This window comes from Lampris incognitus, chromosome 19, assembly GCF_029633865.1.
Source record: "Lampris incognitus isolate fLamInc1 chromosome 19, fLamInc1.hap2, whole genome shotgun sequence".
Lineage (NCBI taxonomy): Eukaryota > Metazoa > Chordata > Actinopteri > Lampriformes > Lampridae > Lampris > Lampris incognitus.
In genome coordinates, this window is record NC_079229.1 from 6021948 (window position 1) to 6041218 (window position 19271).

The 19271-nt window shown below is 45.9% G+C and overlaps 1 protein-coding gene across 1 annotated transcript in view; it reads right to left on the reverse strand.

The window, feature by feature from the left end:
- The window catches only part of prex2 (phosphatidylinositol-3,4,5-trisphosphate-dependent Rac exchange factor 2), a 139724-nt gene that overhangs the window by 82628 nt on the left and 37825 nt on the right, over positions 1 to 19271 (reverse strand). Inside the window, exons 16-22 of the mRNA XM_056299846.1 lie at positions 17190 to 17332; positions 16694 to 16786; positions 13049 to 13197; positions 12777 to 12862; positions 6203 to 6339; positions 1492 to 1609; positions 525 to 709 (exon numbers count right to left, since the gene is read on the reverse strand). Coding sequence (XP_056155821.1) covers positions 525 to 709; positions 1492 to 1609; positions 6203 to 6339; positions 12777 to 12862; positions 13049 to 13197; positions 16694 to 16786; positions 17190 to 17332 — 911 coding nt within the window. The remainder of the gene's footprint in view (positions 1 to 524; positions 710 to 1491; positions 1610 to 6202; positions 6340 to 12776; positions 12863 to 13048; positions 13198 to 16693; positions 16787 to 17189; positions 17333 to 19271) is intronic.

Consider the following 19271-nt stretch of genomic DNA (forward strand, 5'->3'; position numbering starts at 1 on the left):
ATACAACAAACAAATGCTCTCCTTAAAGTAAACGCATTCCTTAAAGTAAGACGCCTATTACTAGCACTTATACATTTCCCTCTACTGTTGTTTGCAGCCAAGAGAGAAACTGAGGCACGGTTCGGTTGTTTATGTCTTCATTATTCTGCCTCATAAAGTGAGTCACAGTTGTGAGAGTCTAAAAAACCAACACAACCATTCATCACCGGAGGGGTAATAGAATTCCCTCCCCACCCCAATCTGGCTACAGGAAAAAGCCATAGATGGATAGTAGCACATAAGAATGGCATTTGGGGACACTGCCCTACAAAAATTTGTGCTTTATGAAATCCTGCAATGTCGAAACAGGAAGCTCTTTAATGCTACAACTTGAGACAAGGTGAGGCAAGCTACCGTATTTGCACTGCCATTAAGACCCAGGTAGTATCTTTAAACTCGCATCTTCTTGATGATCTGAAACAGACGGATTAGCTCTGCTAAATGTAATAAGCGGCTCATGTTCCAGTCCCTTTGGTCTTCCTCACCTTAGCTGTGAGGCTAAAGAATCCCTTAGGCTCCACCATCTTTTCCAGCACATGGCACTTGATGCCGGCGGTGCTGTCGTACTCGTACACCACCCCGTACTCCAAGTGGACATTGTCCACCGTCAGGCTTACATGATCCTTCTTCCCATCAATGATGGCAATGGTGTTGAACTTGTCCATAACCTCTGGGAATATTTAAAAGAGAAGAGAACAAATGTACAGCCAGGTTGGAAATCCCTATAGATGTGTATACATACTAGTGAGCATGCACACACACACACTCACACACACACACATAGATGGATGTATACTTATCCACTAACGAGATATTCATTACATTTGGTAATCAACATAGAACAGTTCTTATCTTCTCTGCCCACTATATGGCTATGATGCAACTGTTTTCACTTCAACACCTTAGGCATTATGGGCGGGCTGAGACCACCATACCAATATCTGCAGTTCCTTTTATAGACTATTCACCCTGGGCTCTGCAGCCATTCGTCTCTGAAGAAAGATGAGCAATTCCAACCTATCCGGGCTTATACTAATGCGATGACTTAATATGCCAATAAATTCTGCTCTGAAGCTGTTTGCTCAGGAGGGAATAGCTCTCCTGGTTTGGTCTCTTTTTTGGGCTCCACAAATTGTGAAAGGAGGGAATTAACACATAATGACCCAGAGGGGGTGAATGTTCTCAACCTAACGTACTCCAGATGAGACTGCTGGAGCCACACTGGAATTATTACTGGGCGAAAAGGTCCAAGACTGTGTTTTGCGCTTGAGTTCCCAAGTACAAACCTGTGTTAAATCCACAATCACACAGAGCAGAAATTGTTTCCTAATGAGTTATTCTTTTGTGGGTCATTGCATGTGTGTGTGTAGGTGTGTACAAAACTGTGTGTGTGTGTGTGTGTGTTTGTACAGGTGTGCATGCATATGTGTGCGTGTGCACATGTCTAATCACCTTCTACTTGACACTGGAAGCCATCTCCGTTCTCCTCAGGGGCAGGTTTCTGGGTGGTTCTCTGGTGGTCCTCCTGGGCACTCTCACTGTTATTATACACCCACTTAATGGTATCTTGCTGCATAGGAGGAGAGCAAACAAACAAACACACACTATTCCATAGATTTCCTTCACAATTCAATTGCTGAAAACATAAAAGTAAAAACACAGTCTTAGCCACCTCCTTGGTCAATAATCAAAAAAACTGAAAGCTCTATAGTTGCATATGAATTGCAGTATATATATTAAGCAGATTGATCTTTGTGGACATAGGTACAGACACAATCCCAGCTACAAAGGGTCATCTAGCCGGACTAAGTTCATAGCTCATTCTGGAACACTCCTATACCGCTCCATAGTTTTGAAGCTTTCAGTTAAAAGGTTAAGCCATTCCTCATACAATTTTTTCTTGGCAGCAAAATGAAATTAAATGATTTTAAAATTGTATCATCTCATGCAGGCAGAGACATTTTAAAACATAATTTAATAATGAAAACCAAACTATATTCATAATCTGTATCAGTTTATGGAGACATCTTGCAGCTTTGGTTTGGAAGGATTGTGACGGTCTAACATGCACAAGGGTGGGCATGTTTTGGTAATGTTAACTCGGGAAGAGCCAACTGGAAATAGACGAATAAAAATGGATATAGTAAGGTGGTTTTTCAAACATGACAAAAAAATGAGTCCACCTCTGAGGCACCACTCAATGTGGGTGTGTTTATGTGTACGTGTACTTCTGTATTCAAAAAGTCAGCAACTTTGTGCAAAGTCAGGACGTTTTGCCGGTGCCCACAAATCAAGGGTTGGAATCCCTTCAAGTTAACATTAGGATTTTGTTAAGGTTAGGGTAAAGGTTAATGCCAGGCATGTAGTTCTGATGGCTAAGGTTAAGGTTAGGGGCTATGGAATGAATGTAGTCATTATAGGGTCTCCACAATTATAGGAACACAAAGCCTTACAAGTGTGTGTGTGTGTGTGTGTGTGTGTGTGTGTGTGTGTGTGTGTGTGTGTGTGTGTGTAAGCAAGAGAAAGGATGATGAGCCAGTTGATGTCAATCTAGCAACAATGGCATTCTCTTTAGTGAAATAATCAATCAATCCCTTTTGTCAGTGATTTTTGAAAATAGGTTTGTCAGTGGTTTGGGTGCCGACATTACAGTTGTTTTTATGATGGTGTCTACAGAAACATCAAAAGTTTTTTTACCCCCCCCCTTTTCTCCCCAATTATATTTGGCCAATTACTTCAGTCTTCCGAGCCGTCCCAGTCACTGCTCCACCCCCTCTGACGATCCAAGGAGGGCTGCAGAGTACCATGTCTCCTTTGATACATGAGTCGCCGCCGGCCGCTTCTTTTCACCCAACAGCGAGGACTTTCACCAGGGGGACGTAGTGCATGGGAGGATCACGCTATTTCCCCCGTTCCCCCTCCCCCCCCAAACAGGCGCCCCGACCGGCCAGAGGAGGCGCTAGTGCAGAGACCGAGATGCATACCCACAACCGGCTTCCCACCCGCAAACACGGCCAATTGTGTCTGTAGGGATGCACAACTAAGCCGCTGGTAACACGGGGATTCGAACAAGGATCCCCGTGTTGGTTTGCAACGGAATAGACCGCCATGCCACCCGAACGCCCCAGTTTTTTCTTTCTTTTGATGGACTTGGAAATCTTAACCCCTGTGTGTGTGTTTTTTTTTCAGTGCTTCACCAATAGTTTGGGTGTGAGCAGACATGTTACACAGTAAGCCAGGCTGGACACCGTGCCTCTTTCCATTCTCACTCCCGGGTAACAGATAACATTTCTATGGACTGAAAAATGCTGGGAAAGGAAAATAAATACATGAATGCTGGTCTGTGTGCGCCCAAGCCAAGGTCTGGGTTTGATGATGCCCATCCAGCTGACTCTGCCCAGATATATGGTGCAGAGTGTCATTGTGTGGCTGGCGGGGTACACAGTGGGAAGCCTTCACAAACATATGGAAACATGGAACTTGGTGTAACCACAAATGCAAGTCATGCCAAACTTATCAACCCACTCTACCATGCTACAGAGCCTTGAATGTGTGTGTGTGTGTGTGTGTGTGTGTTGTGTGTTTGAGTCCACATGCTCAGACGTGTATGTATATGTACATGTAATCTCTCCTCTCCACACCCAAGCCCATAGCGGGTTTCCTGCCTGTGCAGCATGCTGTGCTAGCCTGCTAGGATGTGGTCTTCTGGGGTACAACCAAAACATACACACACACACACACACACACACACATACACACAGAGAGGGCGTTTCCCCCTTGCCTGTGTTTGATGTAAACCAGATCTCCAGTAGTGTTGGAACCATATAGCGCTTCATTAAACCTCCAGCCACAGCGGGGCTAAATTATATATATCCCCAGGATACGAAAAACTCTCAGCACACACTCTCACACCCACACCTCTCTATTCTCACACACACAAACATTCCTACCTCCCTCTCCCACACGATATTCTTTTGTGCCTGATACAACTTAAAAAAATAAATTAAAAAAAACGGACTCTCGTCTCTCCTTTTTTGCATCTGCCCTTTTAACGTTATCGTTCCACCCCCAGCTACCATTTGCCTAGCTCTCTCTCCCCAGCCCGAGCCCCAGCAAAGCCCGGTCTCTCCCCCGCTGTTCTCTGCAGTCTCCCACAGCAGGCCCACCACTGTGAGCCAGGGGTCAGAGCTGGAGGAGCCAAGACTACTATTATTCCTACGTAATGACACAGAGGACGAAAGAAACAGAGGCAAAGAGAGTGAGAGCAAAGGGGGGGGGGGGGTAGGTAGTGGGGTGGGAGTGGGAGTGGGGGAGAAAGTGAGAGGAAAAGGGGATGAAGAAAGAAAGACAGAAGGGGAAGAAAGAGAGAAAGAGATGGTGCTAAACACAAGTGGATAGCCCCTTTGCTGGATTTACTCTCATGCTCAGCCAGTCCTCTCCTTCTCCTCATAACTCACCTCCTCTGAGCTCCTGAATGTCTTCTTCCTATAGCGAGCTACAGGAAACCCATGATGTGTCCAAGACAAGCTTGCACCAGTCATTCACAAATTTGTTACTACATTTGTGCTCAAAGTCCATTGCTATTTTTTTTAGTATGAACTGGTAAGTCGCGATTGATTATTTGGGTCACACCGTTCAAACGTAAAGAATGACATTGTGGGGCATCTGGGTAGCATAGAGGTCTATTCCATTGCCTACCAACACAGGGCTCAACGGTTCGAATCCCCGTATTACCTCCGGCTTAGTCGGGCGTCCCTACAGATATAATTGGCCGTGTCTGCGTGTGGGAAGCCGGATGTGGGTGTGTGTCCTGGTCGCTGCACTAGCGCTTCCTCTGGTCCATCGGGGCGCCTGTTCAGGGGGGAGGGGGAACTGGAGGGGAATAGCGTGATCCTCCCACGCGCTACGTCCCCCGGGCGAAACTCCTCACTGTCAGGTGAAAAGAAGCGGCTGGCGACTCCACATGTATCGGAGGAGGCATGTGGTAGTCTGCAGCCCTCCCCCGGATCGGCGGAGGGGGTGGAGCAGCGACCGGGACGGCTCGGAAGAGTGGGGTAATTGCCCAGATACAATTGGGGAGAAAAGGGGGGGAGGAATCCCCCCCCAAAAAAGAATGTCATAGCAGGTAAAACCTTTGGTAATGTGTAACTGTTACTAGGCAAACATCACAGCAGCCAGCCAATCAAAACCTGTTCACACATGTAACTATGGAACTGCACACCTGCCACGCGAGACGACATCAGACAAAGATGTCGATCTACATCTTCAAATAAATCAGGGGGATGCGGTCTGTCATGTAAAACACACTGATGATGAATGTTTTTCCGCATGTTCAAATAATTGTCCAAAATGATCTTCTAAGGTGGCCATTGTTATGTTTGTTGTTTAAATCAGATTTAAGTAAGGTGTTATTGTTGTTGTACTGATTAAACACTAGTTTTCCATACGCTGATTCCAACAACTACAGTTCCTAGTTGGTATGTATAAGAATTTAGTGACGATTAAGTATATAATGATAACTAGTAGGAATGGTGAATGAGCCAACCCATTTTCATTTACAGTGGTGTAAATTCTGACTTAGCAAATACTTACATGACAATGACACTTTTCTTTAGGGTCCCCCCCCCCTTTTTCTCCCCAGTTGTATCCGACCAATTACCCCACTCTTCTGAGCCTTCTGGTCACCGCCTCACCCTCTCTGCTGATCCGGGGAGGGCTGCAGACTACCACATGCCTCCTCCGATACATGTGGAGTTGCCAGCCGCTTCTTTTCACCTGACAGTGAGGAGTTTCGCCAGGGGGACGTAGCACGTGGGAGGATCAGGCTATTCCCCCCAGTTCCCCCTCCCCCCCGAACAGGCACCCCGATGGACCAGAGGAGGTGCTAGTGCAGTGACCAGGACACATACCCACATCCGGCTTCCCCCCCACAGACAAGGCCAATTGTGTCTGTAGGATGACCAACCAAGCCAGAGGTAACACGGGGATTCGAAACGGCGATCCCTGTGTTGGTAGGCAACAGAATAGACCGTCATGGTACCCAGACACCCATGTGTATGGCAATGAGATGCATCAAGGACTTAAAAACAACTGTTACAAGGTTCAACTTATCACTGTTCTCTGATGCCACCACCTCCACCTCCATCCTGCACTCCCGTCTCACCTGTGTGGGTCGGCGGTATTTCCTGCAGGCGGTGACGTGTGCAATGACGCTGGCGTGGCTCTCTTTGCTTACATTGATGCCGTTCACCTTGATGATACACTGGCCAGGGTGGAGACCGGCGATGGCCGCCACTGTCCCTGGTGAAAGAAGTAGAGAGAGCATCCTTTATATAGGCAGTAAACAAACATCAATGAACCCTCCCTCCCCCCAACCCCCCCACCACACCACACACACGCACCAAGAAGAAAATCTGTCACAACTGTCACATCCTGTATACAAAATTAGGCTGAATAACAGACCTAAAACTTTTTTTTTCCACCCTAGCATGTACAACTTAGCTTCCTGTTTTGGCAACTCAGGAGCAGCACGAGAGAGCAAAAGGAGGATGGAGGAGGGCCGTTGTTTATCTGGGCTAGACGAGGTCCTCTCTCCTCTCAGGGATGTGATTCAGACTTTAAGAGAACTTCAAGGTTTACAGCAATCAGGAGGAAATACATGGCAGACTAAATATTCCCCCCATTTGTTTTGACAGCGTATTCATGCAGCGCACATACTGCACGCTGCACTGAACAAGAATTCTTCTCACAGTTAAATCTTTGAACTGCAGAAATAAAATGATTAGTCTCCCATTCCCGATGCAGTAACCTTAGTAAATGCTGCAGATGTTGGCTGTAACAGCTAGTTGAGAGAATATAAAAAGACTTAATTGCATCAGGGAAACATGCATGCATGCACACATGACGGTACAGTCTTCACATCCACCACGCAGACACTCAATGACAAATACAGCTATTGTTTGCTACACACCACATTCATCATGGAATATGCATCATTGTGTATCTGTATTTCCCCATTTCTCTTTTATGGCACTTTCTTTCTCAAACTCAGTTGCATAGGCTGGTTAATTTATTGCAATATACGTATATACTATATATAACAATACATCTACACTACCGTTCAAAAGTTTGGGATCACCCAAACAATTTTGTGTTTTCCATGAAAAGTCACACTTATTCACCACCATATGTTGTGAAATGAATAGAAAATAGAGTCAAGACATTGACAAGGTTAGAAATAATGATTTGTATTTGAACTAAGATTTTTTTTACATCAAACTTTGCTTTCGTCAAAGAATCCTCCATTTGCAGCAATTACAGCATTGCAGACCTTTGGCATTCTAGCTGTTAATTTGTTGAGGTAATCTGGAGAAATTGCACCCCACGCTTCCAGAAGCAGCTCCCACAAGTTGGATTGGTTGGATGGGCACTTCTTTGAGCAGATTGAGTTTCTGGAGCATCACATTTGTGGGGTCAATTAAACGCTCAAAATGGCCAGAAAAAGAGAACTTTCATCTGAAACTCGACAGTCTATTCTTGTTCTTAGAAATGAAGGCTATTCCATGCGAGAAATTGCTAAGAAATTGAAGATTTCCTACACCGGTGTGTACTACTCCCTTCAGAGGACAGCACAAACAGGCTCTAACCAGAGTAGAAAAAGAAGTGGGAGGCCGCGTTGCACAACTGAGCAAGAAGATAAGTACATTAGAGTCTCTAGTTTGAGAAACAGACGCCTCACAGGTCCCCAACTGGCATCTTCATTAAATAGTACCTGTTAGAGCCTGTTTGTGCTGTCCTCTGAAGGGAGTAGTACACACCGGTGTAGGAAATCTTCAATTTCTTAGCAATTTCTCGCATGGAATAGCCTTCATTTCTAAGAACAAGAATAGACTGTCGAGTTTCAGATGAAAGTTCTCTTTTTCTGGCCATTTTGAGCGTTTAATTGACCCCACAAATGTGATGCTCCAGAAACTCAATCTGCTCAAAGAAGTGCCCATCCAACCAATCCAACTTGTGGGAGCTGCTTCTGGAAGCGTGGGGTGCAATTTCTCCAGATTACCTCAACAAATTAACAGCTAGAATGCCAAAGGTCTGCAATGCTGTAATTGCTGCAAATGGAGGATTCTTTGACGAAAGCAAAGTTTGATGTAAAAAAAATCTTATTTCAAATACAAATCATTATTTCTAACCTTGTCAATGTCTTGACTCTATTTTCTATTCATTTCACAACATATGGTGGTGAATAAGTGTGACTTTTCATGGAAAACACGAAATTGTTTGGGTGATCCCAAACTTTTGAACGGTAGTGTATGTATAAATAGGATCTTCTTTAAAAGAATTTGGTTCAGACTTGACAAAGAAAGGAAATTTAATATCTTAAGTATATTAGTGAGCGAAAGATAATGCAAATTGAAAGTGTAAGCCTTTCATGTAGACCCACTTTCTTTATCTCCCCTTTGTCTCTCCATCCTCATTTTCTCTGTCTCTTTCTCTCCTCTCGGCGTCTTATTCAGTTCTATCTCCCTCTATATGTGAGGCAATGGTGTCACTGGCCCTTGTTGACCCCTGAGTAAAAAGAGTGAGTATTGTGACAATCGGGCCGACTAGGCAGACACTTCCTGTATCATCAGGTCTGTCCAGGGAGCTCAAAGTGTGGGCTCAAATGCATATTGTGTTCCCAGGCAACCTCATACCACACACACACACACACACACACCAGAGATCCTTTGTCTCCCTATCAGAGTTTCGTTGCCTCTGCGGTTGCTGGGAAGAAAACGCTGTTTCGGCTCTGTGATTGGTGGTCCAGCTATGATTATGATTATAGCGGTCCGAGCAATAGTAATTCAATGAGAGAGTAATTTCAAATGACAGTAAAACTGACCAATCATACCTTCCCTCTAAATGGGTGGGCTTTATTATCGCTAATTTTACGACAAGTTCCAGTCACTGCGAGGAGACATGAATCATAAGCTAGCAAGAAAAAATAAAACTTAGCTTAAGTAGCTAGCTAGCTAGCTAGCTAGCCCTTTGGTTCACGAAGGAAGCCGCGAGTAACATTACCAGTAGTGAGGAGGACATCCCTGCGAATTTACTGTCCATACCATCTTAAGATGGATCTTTTAATGAAAAGTTGGAGTTGATCGGCAAAGGAAGACCTACACCAGAGCTTAATTTGGTAAGTTATTTAAAATCTAATAGGCTGCCGTGCCAACTGATTTTATCTTGGCTGCTGCTGCCACGGCTTTGTATACATGTTAAGGTTTATTTGGAAAAACAGACATTATGCAACTCAGTGGTCATTCTGCACATTTACCTTAACATATATTTAATAGGCCGCTGTGCCAATCTTAATAATATTATTTATCAACAATATTGCTTGTTTGCGGCGGTGGGTTCCCAAATGACCGCTGTTCACTGTCCATGGTTCTGAAGTGTGTGTCGCTAACGGCTGCTTGGCTGTGTGCGCATTGTCATGATGTGTAGGCTTACATGGAATTTTGTTGGTGTTGTGTGGTAGGAGGTGGTGGCTGTCATGCGTTTTCCACATAGTTTTGCACCCCGGCCCATTTTCACCATATTCCGCTGAAGTGCACATACAGCTTGTGTGATGCCATTATTTGTAAGGAGGGTTTGCATTTTGCTTTAGAAATTGGCTGTTTCTTTGTTCTGGTGATAACTCTCACTTTCTCCACGCTGTTTGCTCCTTACATTGCCTAGGCTGGACTAGCGTCTTCATTTTTGTTTCAGAGCTGGAATTGTGTCATAGGTAACATTCGCAGCACTATAGGAGAGGACACAGTAAGCTTGGTTGGTAGTTTTCTTTTTTTCTGACGAGGGAAGGGTGGTCAGAGGGCCAAGGTTTAAGAGTCAAGGTTTGCTACTGACACACACACACACACACACACACACACACACACACACACACACAGTAGCAATTTCACACTGCCCTCACTCTTGGCCTAGATTGTTTAAAGGAAACAAACAAGAGTCAATTCTCCTGAGAGTGGCCCGCCAGAGCCCAGGATTGTTTTCTCGTTCAGTCCCTATCTCAAGCTAGCCCTGATAGCAGCAGGCGTGCGAAACGGGCTGTGAGGGCAAAGTGGGGGAGGGTAGGCATGGGGTGGAAGTGGTGGGGGCTGTGATGAGTTTTGGATAATATTTGGGAAAGGGGGATTGTCGGCTATGCGCCTCATCTATACATAGGAAGACTGAACTGAAAAGAATGGGCACATTGACACCATTAGCACATGGAAAGTAACTGATAACTGACAAATTCCTGATTCTGGCAGCACCATTCACCAGTCAACACAGCCACATGGACAGAATGAGGAGGGTAAATTGGCCTTCTGGGGCCAAGTCACGCTCACACCCTGAAACCCGCAAACCAGCTGCTGGCCAGCTGTTCCCAGAGATGTAGTGTGGGGGGGGGGCATCTAAACTAAAGGTATGTATGTTTACACACCTTTCCATTTGCTATTATATTTTTCATTAACAGAAAATCTCAAAGTGCTATTTGAAACATTCTACAAAGAAAAAAGGAAACAAAAACTTGAATGTGGCTAAAAAAATTATAGATACTGACAGACAAGTTACGGAGTTAAGGATTCAGACTGTTTTACAGGGGGTAGGCAGATCTGCAGATCTTATAAAGTGGGCGTTAACACCATTTTCTGCTTGTAGGCCAAGTCTGTGCTGCATTCAGAAGCAAAAAGCTTGGTCCCTGACTGCGTAAATCCTTGTCTCTGGGCTTCGGTGGAGCAGACTTGTTTGACCGAAAGGTCTGGGGTTGAGAAAGGTATGAAGATGCATTATCCTGTCGGGTAAGGCAAAAACAATTCTGTAGGGAACTAAAAGCCAGAGCAGTGAGTGGGGGAATGGGTGTGAGGGGCTGGTGTTCTCAGATTCACATTTGAATCCAGGAAGTGCTGAAAATTTCTGCCAAATATCTCCACAAAGTGTACTGCAATAGTCTTGCTTTGAAGAGATAAAGACATAGAGAGATTTTCTCTGTTAGACAGTTAGAGTGGGCCAGAGTTTTGAGATATTTTCCAACCAAGATGAGACTCTGAAATTTGATGTCAAGTTTTGACATTTAGGGGTCAGGATGCTTTGACCAGCAAAGGTGGGATGGATTATGGAGAACATTTTTACCTAGCTTGATTGCCAAGGAGAGCCTTTGTTTTACTACTATTTGGCAGCAGAAGGTTTCTATCCATTGTCCTAATCTCCCCAAGGTGGATGTTGAGATGCATTAGGGCTGAAGATGGGGTGTCAGAGGTCTTTATGTATAGTTAGGAGTCATCAGCATAACAGTGGAAACACAACCTATGCTGTTGCTGACATTGCGAAAAGAAAGCATTTAAGGGTGAACAGGATCGGACAAAACAATGATTCTAATGGGACACTGCAAGAGACCTGTAAACCCAGAGTTGAAACACACTTGTTCCGACAAAACAGCTCTGATTGAGACAAGCTTACAGCAGCGATTTAGAGTCTCATAATGGTGGAGGTACTCAATGAAAATTTAAATCAGTTGTGTCAAATGTAGCGGAAAGAACCTTTATCAACTGCTCTCAGACAATCATCCGGACCATGGAGTCTCAGAGATGGAAATGGAAATGGATAAATGAGACATGAACCCAGGCTGGGAGTTTTTGGTGACTGTTGATGTCAACCGGGATACCTCTGTGCCATGGGGAGCCAGGGACGTAACTTCAGCAAGAATAACTAGGACAGTGGGTTAGTGTGACAGAGATGCTTTAGGCTGGCTGAAGATAGCTGCTTTCTAGGGACCAAAGACTCCAGCTGGAACAAAGACGGGCAGCTTGTAACTCTGTAACCTATTCCAACACTGAGAATACATGAGGTTAAGAAGCACCAAACCGGCGTTCCGGTGGCATGGAAGCATATTCCGTTGCCTTCCAACACAGGGATCTCCAGGTCGAATACCGGTGTTACCTCTGGCTTGGTCGGGCGTCCCTACAGACACAACTGCCCATGTCTGCAGGTGGGAAGCCGGGTGTGGGTATGTGTCCTAGTCGGTCAGGGTGCCTGTTCAGGAGGGAGGGGGAACTGGGGGGAATAGCGTGATCCTCCCACGCGCTACGTCCCCCTAACGAAACTCCTCACTGTCAGGTGAAAAGAAGTGCTGGTGACTCCACATGTATCGGAGGAGGCATGTGGTAGTCTGCAGCCCTCCCCGGATTGGCAGAGGGGGTGGAGCAACGATCGGGACGGCTTGGAAGAGTGGGGTAATTGGCCGGATACAATTGGGAAAAAAAAGGGGAGGGGGGGGGGGATCCAAAAAAAAAGAAGAAAGAAGCACCAAACCATCCTATAAAATATAATAACTTTGACACCTAGATTTGACAGTGAAGTAAGCAGAAACAGAAGGGAAGGAGCAGTAAGTATGTGCCAGTGAAGATGAGGGCTGTCAGAAGTGGTTTAAAGACACATCTATACTTCAATTCGTTATTTTAAACTGTTGCTGATTTGGAGGAAAAAAAAACCTTTAGAAGGGGTGTTTTCATTTGTCTTACCCCGCTACTGGTAGCAGCAAGCAGTACGTGGCAAGCAAAGCCAGACTGATTTAAGACTGATTTAAGTTGCACGGAGTGAGGGAATAGAGCCTTTTTTAACACTTTTTTGAAAGCAGACTTTGCTTATATGGGCAAGTTGTTTGCCCAGTGATAATTACTGACCAGAGGTCAGTGGGAGTTTGGGTGGTGCCCTCCTACCTCTGCCCACAGCGTGAACAACAGACGGCCCGAACCCGCGGATCTGGAAGCCCAGGCCATCGGCCGAGTCTGGGATCTTTACTGTCCTACAGGTAGGAGGAGGGAGGAAGATTCAGTTCAGTTTACAACCCACATTCTCAAAAACAGTTTGCCGAGTTGAACAGACAGACACAAAGATACTCACACATAAACATAAAAGTGCAAACACATGTCATCAAACATGAAAATACACACAAATATGGTACATGGATACAGGCATTATATGGACTTACTCTCTTGGTTTGGTGCTGACCAGCACCCTGAGGGGTCCATTGCTGTTGAAGCACTGCTTGAGAAAATTCTCCACCTCAGGGAAGGGTCTGAGAAACACCAGGTCCCCATTTATAGCAAACAACTTCTTCCCCACCTCCAGGCCAGCCATCTTTAAGGACAAACAACATTATAGAATAGAAAAGAATTAGAAACCTGTCACAAAATTCTGTTTCACCTTAAAGGACTGTCATACAAGTATTTCTGCATTTTTGTCCTGAAGCACCACGTCAGCCCTGTGTAGTGCAGACATACTGCAATGTCTTCGCACCTAACCAGGTCAAATTCCACGTGTTAGCGTTGTGCTCGACACGTAAATCTCAACTGGTTTTCACCAGGACAGGATTGATAATGCATTAACACAGCTGTTAATGCATTATCAATGGAATATTTACTTTAAAAAAAAAGACTTCATGTGATGATGGCTAAACAGTGCTCTAAGAATTAAACATGGATCCACTGCAAATAACTGTTAAGTATTGAACATTTGCACAGGCTCGCCTACATAAGATGTCAGCTGGTGGTCTAAGCACCCTCCTGCTTAGTTTAACAATTAAGTCTTAATGTCAAACAGAATGTCAGTGTAATCCATTTCTTTCTTTCTTTCTTTTTTTCATTTTCCCCCTTTTTCTCCCCAGTTGTATCCGGCCAATTACCCCACTCTTCCGAGCCACCCCGGTCGATGCTCCACCCCCTCTGATGATCCAGGGAGGGCTGCAGACTACCTACCACATGCCTCCTCCCATACACGTGGAGTTGCCAGCCGCTACTTTTCACCTGACAGTGAGGAGCTTTGCCAGGGGGAAGTAGCGTGTGGAAGGATCATGCTAACCCCCCGAACAGGCACCCCGACTGACCAGAGGAGGCGCTAGTGCATCGACCAGGACATATGCTCACATCCGGCTTCCCACCCGCAGACACGTCCAATTGTGTCGGTAGGGACGCCGGCTTGGTAACACGGGGATTCGAACCGGCGATCCCCGTGTTGGTAGGCAACGGAATAGACCGCCACGCTACCCAGACGCCCAATGTAATCCATTTCTTAACTGTTCTCCCCTGTCCCCTCTCTTTCTTCCACACACACACACACACACACACACACACACACACACACACACACACACACACACTAGCTATGTATTGATCCCAGTTCCTCTTTCTATTTAAAGTGATCTCTGCCGGGATGAATAGAAAAGGTCAATATTTCTGAGGCCTTTCAGCACATCACAAAGGAAATGGTGCGTTACTCTCTTTTTTTCATTCATGGGAAATATAAGGGGGCAACCTCTATATGAGCACACAGCTGGATCTTATTGAGCATTTTGCTCTGCTATATTGGTGACTCAAATGAAAAACACACACACACACACACACACACACACACACACATTGTGCAAATCTGTGTACAATTCAAGTCTTACGTGGACATGCAGCTCTGCTTTAGGTCTCGGGGGAATCATGGGTCGTGCTCTCTGATTGATCACATTTCCCTTTAAACTCCTCCTTTGCATTTTCGTCTAGCAGATCAAAGTTTCCACACACAAAAGGAGACCTCAAATATGTGGTGCCCGTTTAATGTGTTCTATTGCAACGCTAGAAAGCCTCTGGTGGAAGTATCAGTGTCCATTAACACAAAGCAAGTTTAGCCCAAGAGCAAACAGTCCATTCAAAGGTTCATACTCGTCCTGCCCAATGATTAAACCATAATTTAACAACAGAGACCTTTGCTAACTGGTGCTAACCTCCAGTAAAAACACCACGGCAACACCAGTTAATGTCTGCAAAACAGAAATTCAAAGCTACACTCCTGTGACAAATTAGTGATGCAGAAATTTAAAAAAACAAAGAAGGGGAAAACTTCTCATACGCTACACTTCAAACCACCAGTATAGACAAACTCAAAACAGAAAAAGGGACTTCAGAGCATCCGGGTGGTGTGGCGGTCTATTCCATTGCCTACCAACACGGGGAACGCTTGTTCGAATCCCCGTGTTACCTCCGGCTTGGTCGGGCATCCCCACAGACACAAGTGGCCGTGACTGCGGGTGGGATGCCGGATGTGGGTATGTGTCCTGGTCGCTGCACTAGCGCCTCCTCTGGTCAGTCGGGGCGCCTGTTCGGGGGGGGGAAATAGCGTGATCCTCCCACGCGCTATGTCCCCATGGTGAAACTCCTCACTGTCAGGTGAAAAGAAGCGGCTGGCGACTCCACATGTATCGGAGGAGGCATGTGGTAGTCTGCAGCCCTCCCCGGATCGGCAGAGGGGGTGGAGCAGTGACTGGGACAGCTCAGACAAGTGGGGCAATTGGCCGAATACAACTGGGGGGGAGACTTCCTCACTCCTTTGTAGTCTTTGTCAGTGTCTGTGTCTGCACAGATCGCCTGCCTTCTGCCGTTATTTTCTGTTTTCTGAATGTTCGGGATGTTTTTGGGCATCAACCTTTTGGCACTGGGAATGTCAGTGAATGCCTGCTACCAACAGCGCTGCTTGTGAGGGTGGGATTCCTTGAAACTGCAGCGTTCGCGTTCAGTGAGTTGAGTGTGCCAGCTCATTACAGCTGAAAAGATACACAATGGTGGACGGAGCACCTTAAAAACGAGTATCTGCTGTTGGCTTTTCACCACTGACAAGCAATGAAGGAGAGGATGGGTGATGAAAAGAAATGTGGTGTTGTGGACATTGTTTCTTGTTGAGGTAGAGGAGAGGTCCCAAAATTTCAAGTTGTGTTTACAATCCACGAGGGGCAGAATACTACTCAGTATGACGTTGCCTTTGTGATTGGCATTAATTCATCTTTCACCCAACCATCCATCCATCCATTATCCAAGCCACTTACCCAAATACGGGTCATGGGGGGTGCTAGAGCCTATCCCAGCAGTCATTGGGCGCCAGGCAGGGAGACACCCTGGACAGGCCGCCAGGCCATCACAGGGTGACACACACATTCACACCTAGGGACAATTTAGTACGGCTGATTCACCTGACCTGCATGTCTTTGGACTGTGGGAGGAAACCGGAGCAACCGGAGAAAACCCATGCAGACACGGGGAGAACATGCAAACTCCACACAGAGGATGACCCGGGATGACCCCCAAGGATGGACAACCCCGGGGTTCAAACCCAGGACCTTCTTGCTGTGAGGCGACCGCGCTAACCACTGTGCCACCGTGCCGCCATTCATCTTTCACCCTCTAGAAAGAAATACTTACGTTCAAGAATTTTACATTAAGTGTGATGAAAAATGTACACTTCCAACGCAATGCAATGCAATGCAATAAAAACACCCAACTGAGCCGAATCCTCCATGGTAATTCTCTTTTCTTTTGCCCTTTGTCAGAGATGACAAGAGTTCCTATTTAACAACTGCATAGCTCTCCTGGAAACTGGAGGGATTCTGTGTCTTACACAAAGACGTTTCAGCAGGGAAGTTACTTGTCAAATCTCTAATAACAAGGCAACCCCTGCTGCTTGCAGGTACCTACAGCCAGATATATAGTATCGGCTCAAGAGGAGGGGAACCAGTCTTTCTCAAGTATAAAAGCTTTGTAAACGGGCTTAGTCACCCCCTACACATCATGACACATCGTGTGTGTTTGAGTGTCCTTACCTCAGCCGGAGAGCCCTTCTCTACAGACTTGATGATGGGGACTCTGTTCTTCTCCTCCAGAGTAAAGCCGTAGCCTCCATCACTAGGTCTTATCTGGAACACAACACATCTCACGTGAGTAAACATCAAAACCGGCAGACAGAGACATTCTCACAGAGTTTGGCGTACACAGCGATTCTGGCACCGACAGACAGAAGCCACGGTGCTCGCTCGCTCCTCTAGAAAGGCTGCTTACTCAGGTATAAAACGGAATTTCACAGCGTTTGCGTTGGTGTTTCTCTAGCATAACTGTCAGGTTCGTGATTTAACAAACTTTGGGTTGACTTGTTTGCAAGGAGATCTGACTTCATCTAGCTGAGACAAGGCAAATATCATGAAGACACGCAACAATACAGACACAGAGACAGACACAGAGACAGACAGACAGACAGACAGACAGACAGACAGACAGACAGACAGACAGACAGACAGACAGGCAAACAGAGATGGGTCTTACTAGGAGGGACTTGGCAATGACATTCTCAGCGATCTTCAAGTCATGTTTCATGGGCTTGTGCTTGGTGTTGGACCCCTCCATCTCCTCATCGGCAAAGAAACGAAACAACAACGGCTCGTCCTTGAACTCGCTTTTTTCCAACACTAGTTGGGGCCAAAAAGAAAACAGTGAGAGTGAGTAAGGGAATGAATAAATGAGGAATTACCATTCAATGAAGAATTGGACGAACAAATGAGTAAAAGAAATCTTAATAATTGCATCTTAGGCAAAAAAAAAAAAAAAAAGCAAAATGCATGGCCACAAGGCAAATGTATGAAATAAAAATTCTTCTGCACTGATTGCCTGAAGCTGTGTTTTTAACAGTGGGTGAGTTCTCTCTCTTGTGTATTGTGGAAGAATATTTTTTCACCTTTGTTGCATAATCAAGGGCTTTCCTTGAGGCAGGAAGGCACCAAGTTCTGAGTAGCTCTTTACATAAGTGCTTACTTAATTTGAGCCTTATCAAGTTATTTATCACTTGATAATTACCCCCTGGAGGATTCTTCCTCTCTTACCCGATGAGACAACTGCCCTTTCTATATGCTAACTACTCTATTCCTGAGTTCGAACCCCGGGGTTGTCCAACCTTGGGGGTCATCCCAGGTCGTCCTCTGTGTGGAGTTTGCATGTTGCAAAGACATGTAGGTCAGGTGAATCGGCCATATGGGCATCCGGGTAGCGTAGCAGTTTAGTCCATTGCCTTCCAACATGGAGCTCGCCGTATCGCATCCCCATGTTACTTCCGGCTTGGTCGGGCGTCCCTACAGGCACAATTGGCTGTCTGCAGTGCACTAGCGCCTCCTCTGGTCAGTTGGGGGGGGCCTGTTCGGGGGGGGGGGGACTGGGGGAAATAGCATGATCCTCCCACATGCTATGTCCTCCTGGGGAAACTCCTCACTGTCAGGTGAAAAGAAGCGGCTGGCGACTCCACATGTATCAGAGGAGGCATGTGGTAGTGTGCAGCCCTCCCCGGATCAGCAGAGGGGGTGGAGCAGTGACCAGGACAGCTCAGAAGAGTGGGGTAATTGGCCAGATACAACTGGGGGGAAATAAAAAGGGAGGGGTGGCGGGTGAATCGGCCATACTAAACTATCTCAAGGCGTGAATGTGTCAGCCCTGTGATGGACTGGCGGCCTGTCCAGAGTGTCTCCCCCGCCTGCCGCCCAATGACTGCTAGGATAGGCTCCAGCAGCCCGTGACTCAACTTCGGATAAGCGGCTTGGGTAATGGATGGATGGACACCGGTCTGTGTCCCATGCCAAACCCAGTGGTATTCAATGTTATTTCATTAACACTGTTTTCACCTTGCTGTTGTGGCCAGTACATCAGAACTACTGTGCACCGCCGGTCTCCCTCACCCGCAACTGCAAGATTAAAGCTGAACTTTTCACTGTGCAAATGCTGACTTTGAGATTTTTTTTTTTTTGACGTAGGAAAATTCTTCCACAGCGTGATTTCTTTATTCAGACAAAATATCTCTGGTAACTCTGGGCTCACTTACAGCGGCAAATTAGCGTTTGGCGCTATGAAAAGTACAATGTTGAGCTTGGAGATGAAACATCTGCCAGATATAAGATGTTAAGTAAAGTTTTTGACAATAAGGTTAAGTGAAACCAGGAATATTGTGGGGCCACACATACACAATCATCTACGCTCATAAAAACACACACACACACACACACACACACACTAGGAGAGAAAGGGAGACCCCACTTGAGTGGCAAAAGGGTACCGAGAATGGGCCCAGTCTCCACAGCAACAAAAGGGTCTCCACCAAGACCTCAAATTCAAAATAAAATTTAAAAAAAATACCCCTAGGGGGAAAAAAACGAGTTGCTTCAAACACTTCCTCACTCCATTCGCTCTCCAGATCAGATATAGCGCCAATAGTTTTAATGGCCACACCATCAGTCCAAATAACTTACTGGCACGAATGGTAAAATTATCCTGCGGGCTATTGAAGTGAAAGGAAGTTTGATGGCTGGCGCTGCAATGTTCCATAGATTTGCTGGTAATTTGTAGTGCGAGATTGAACCATGGGCA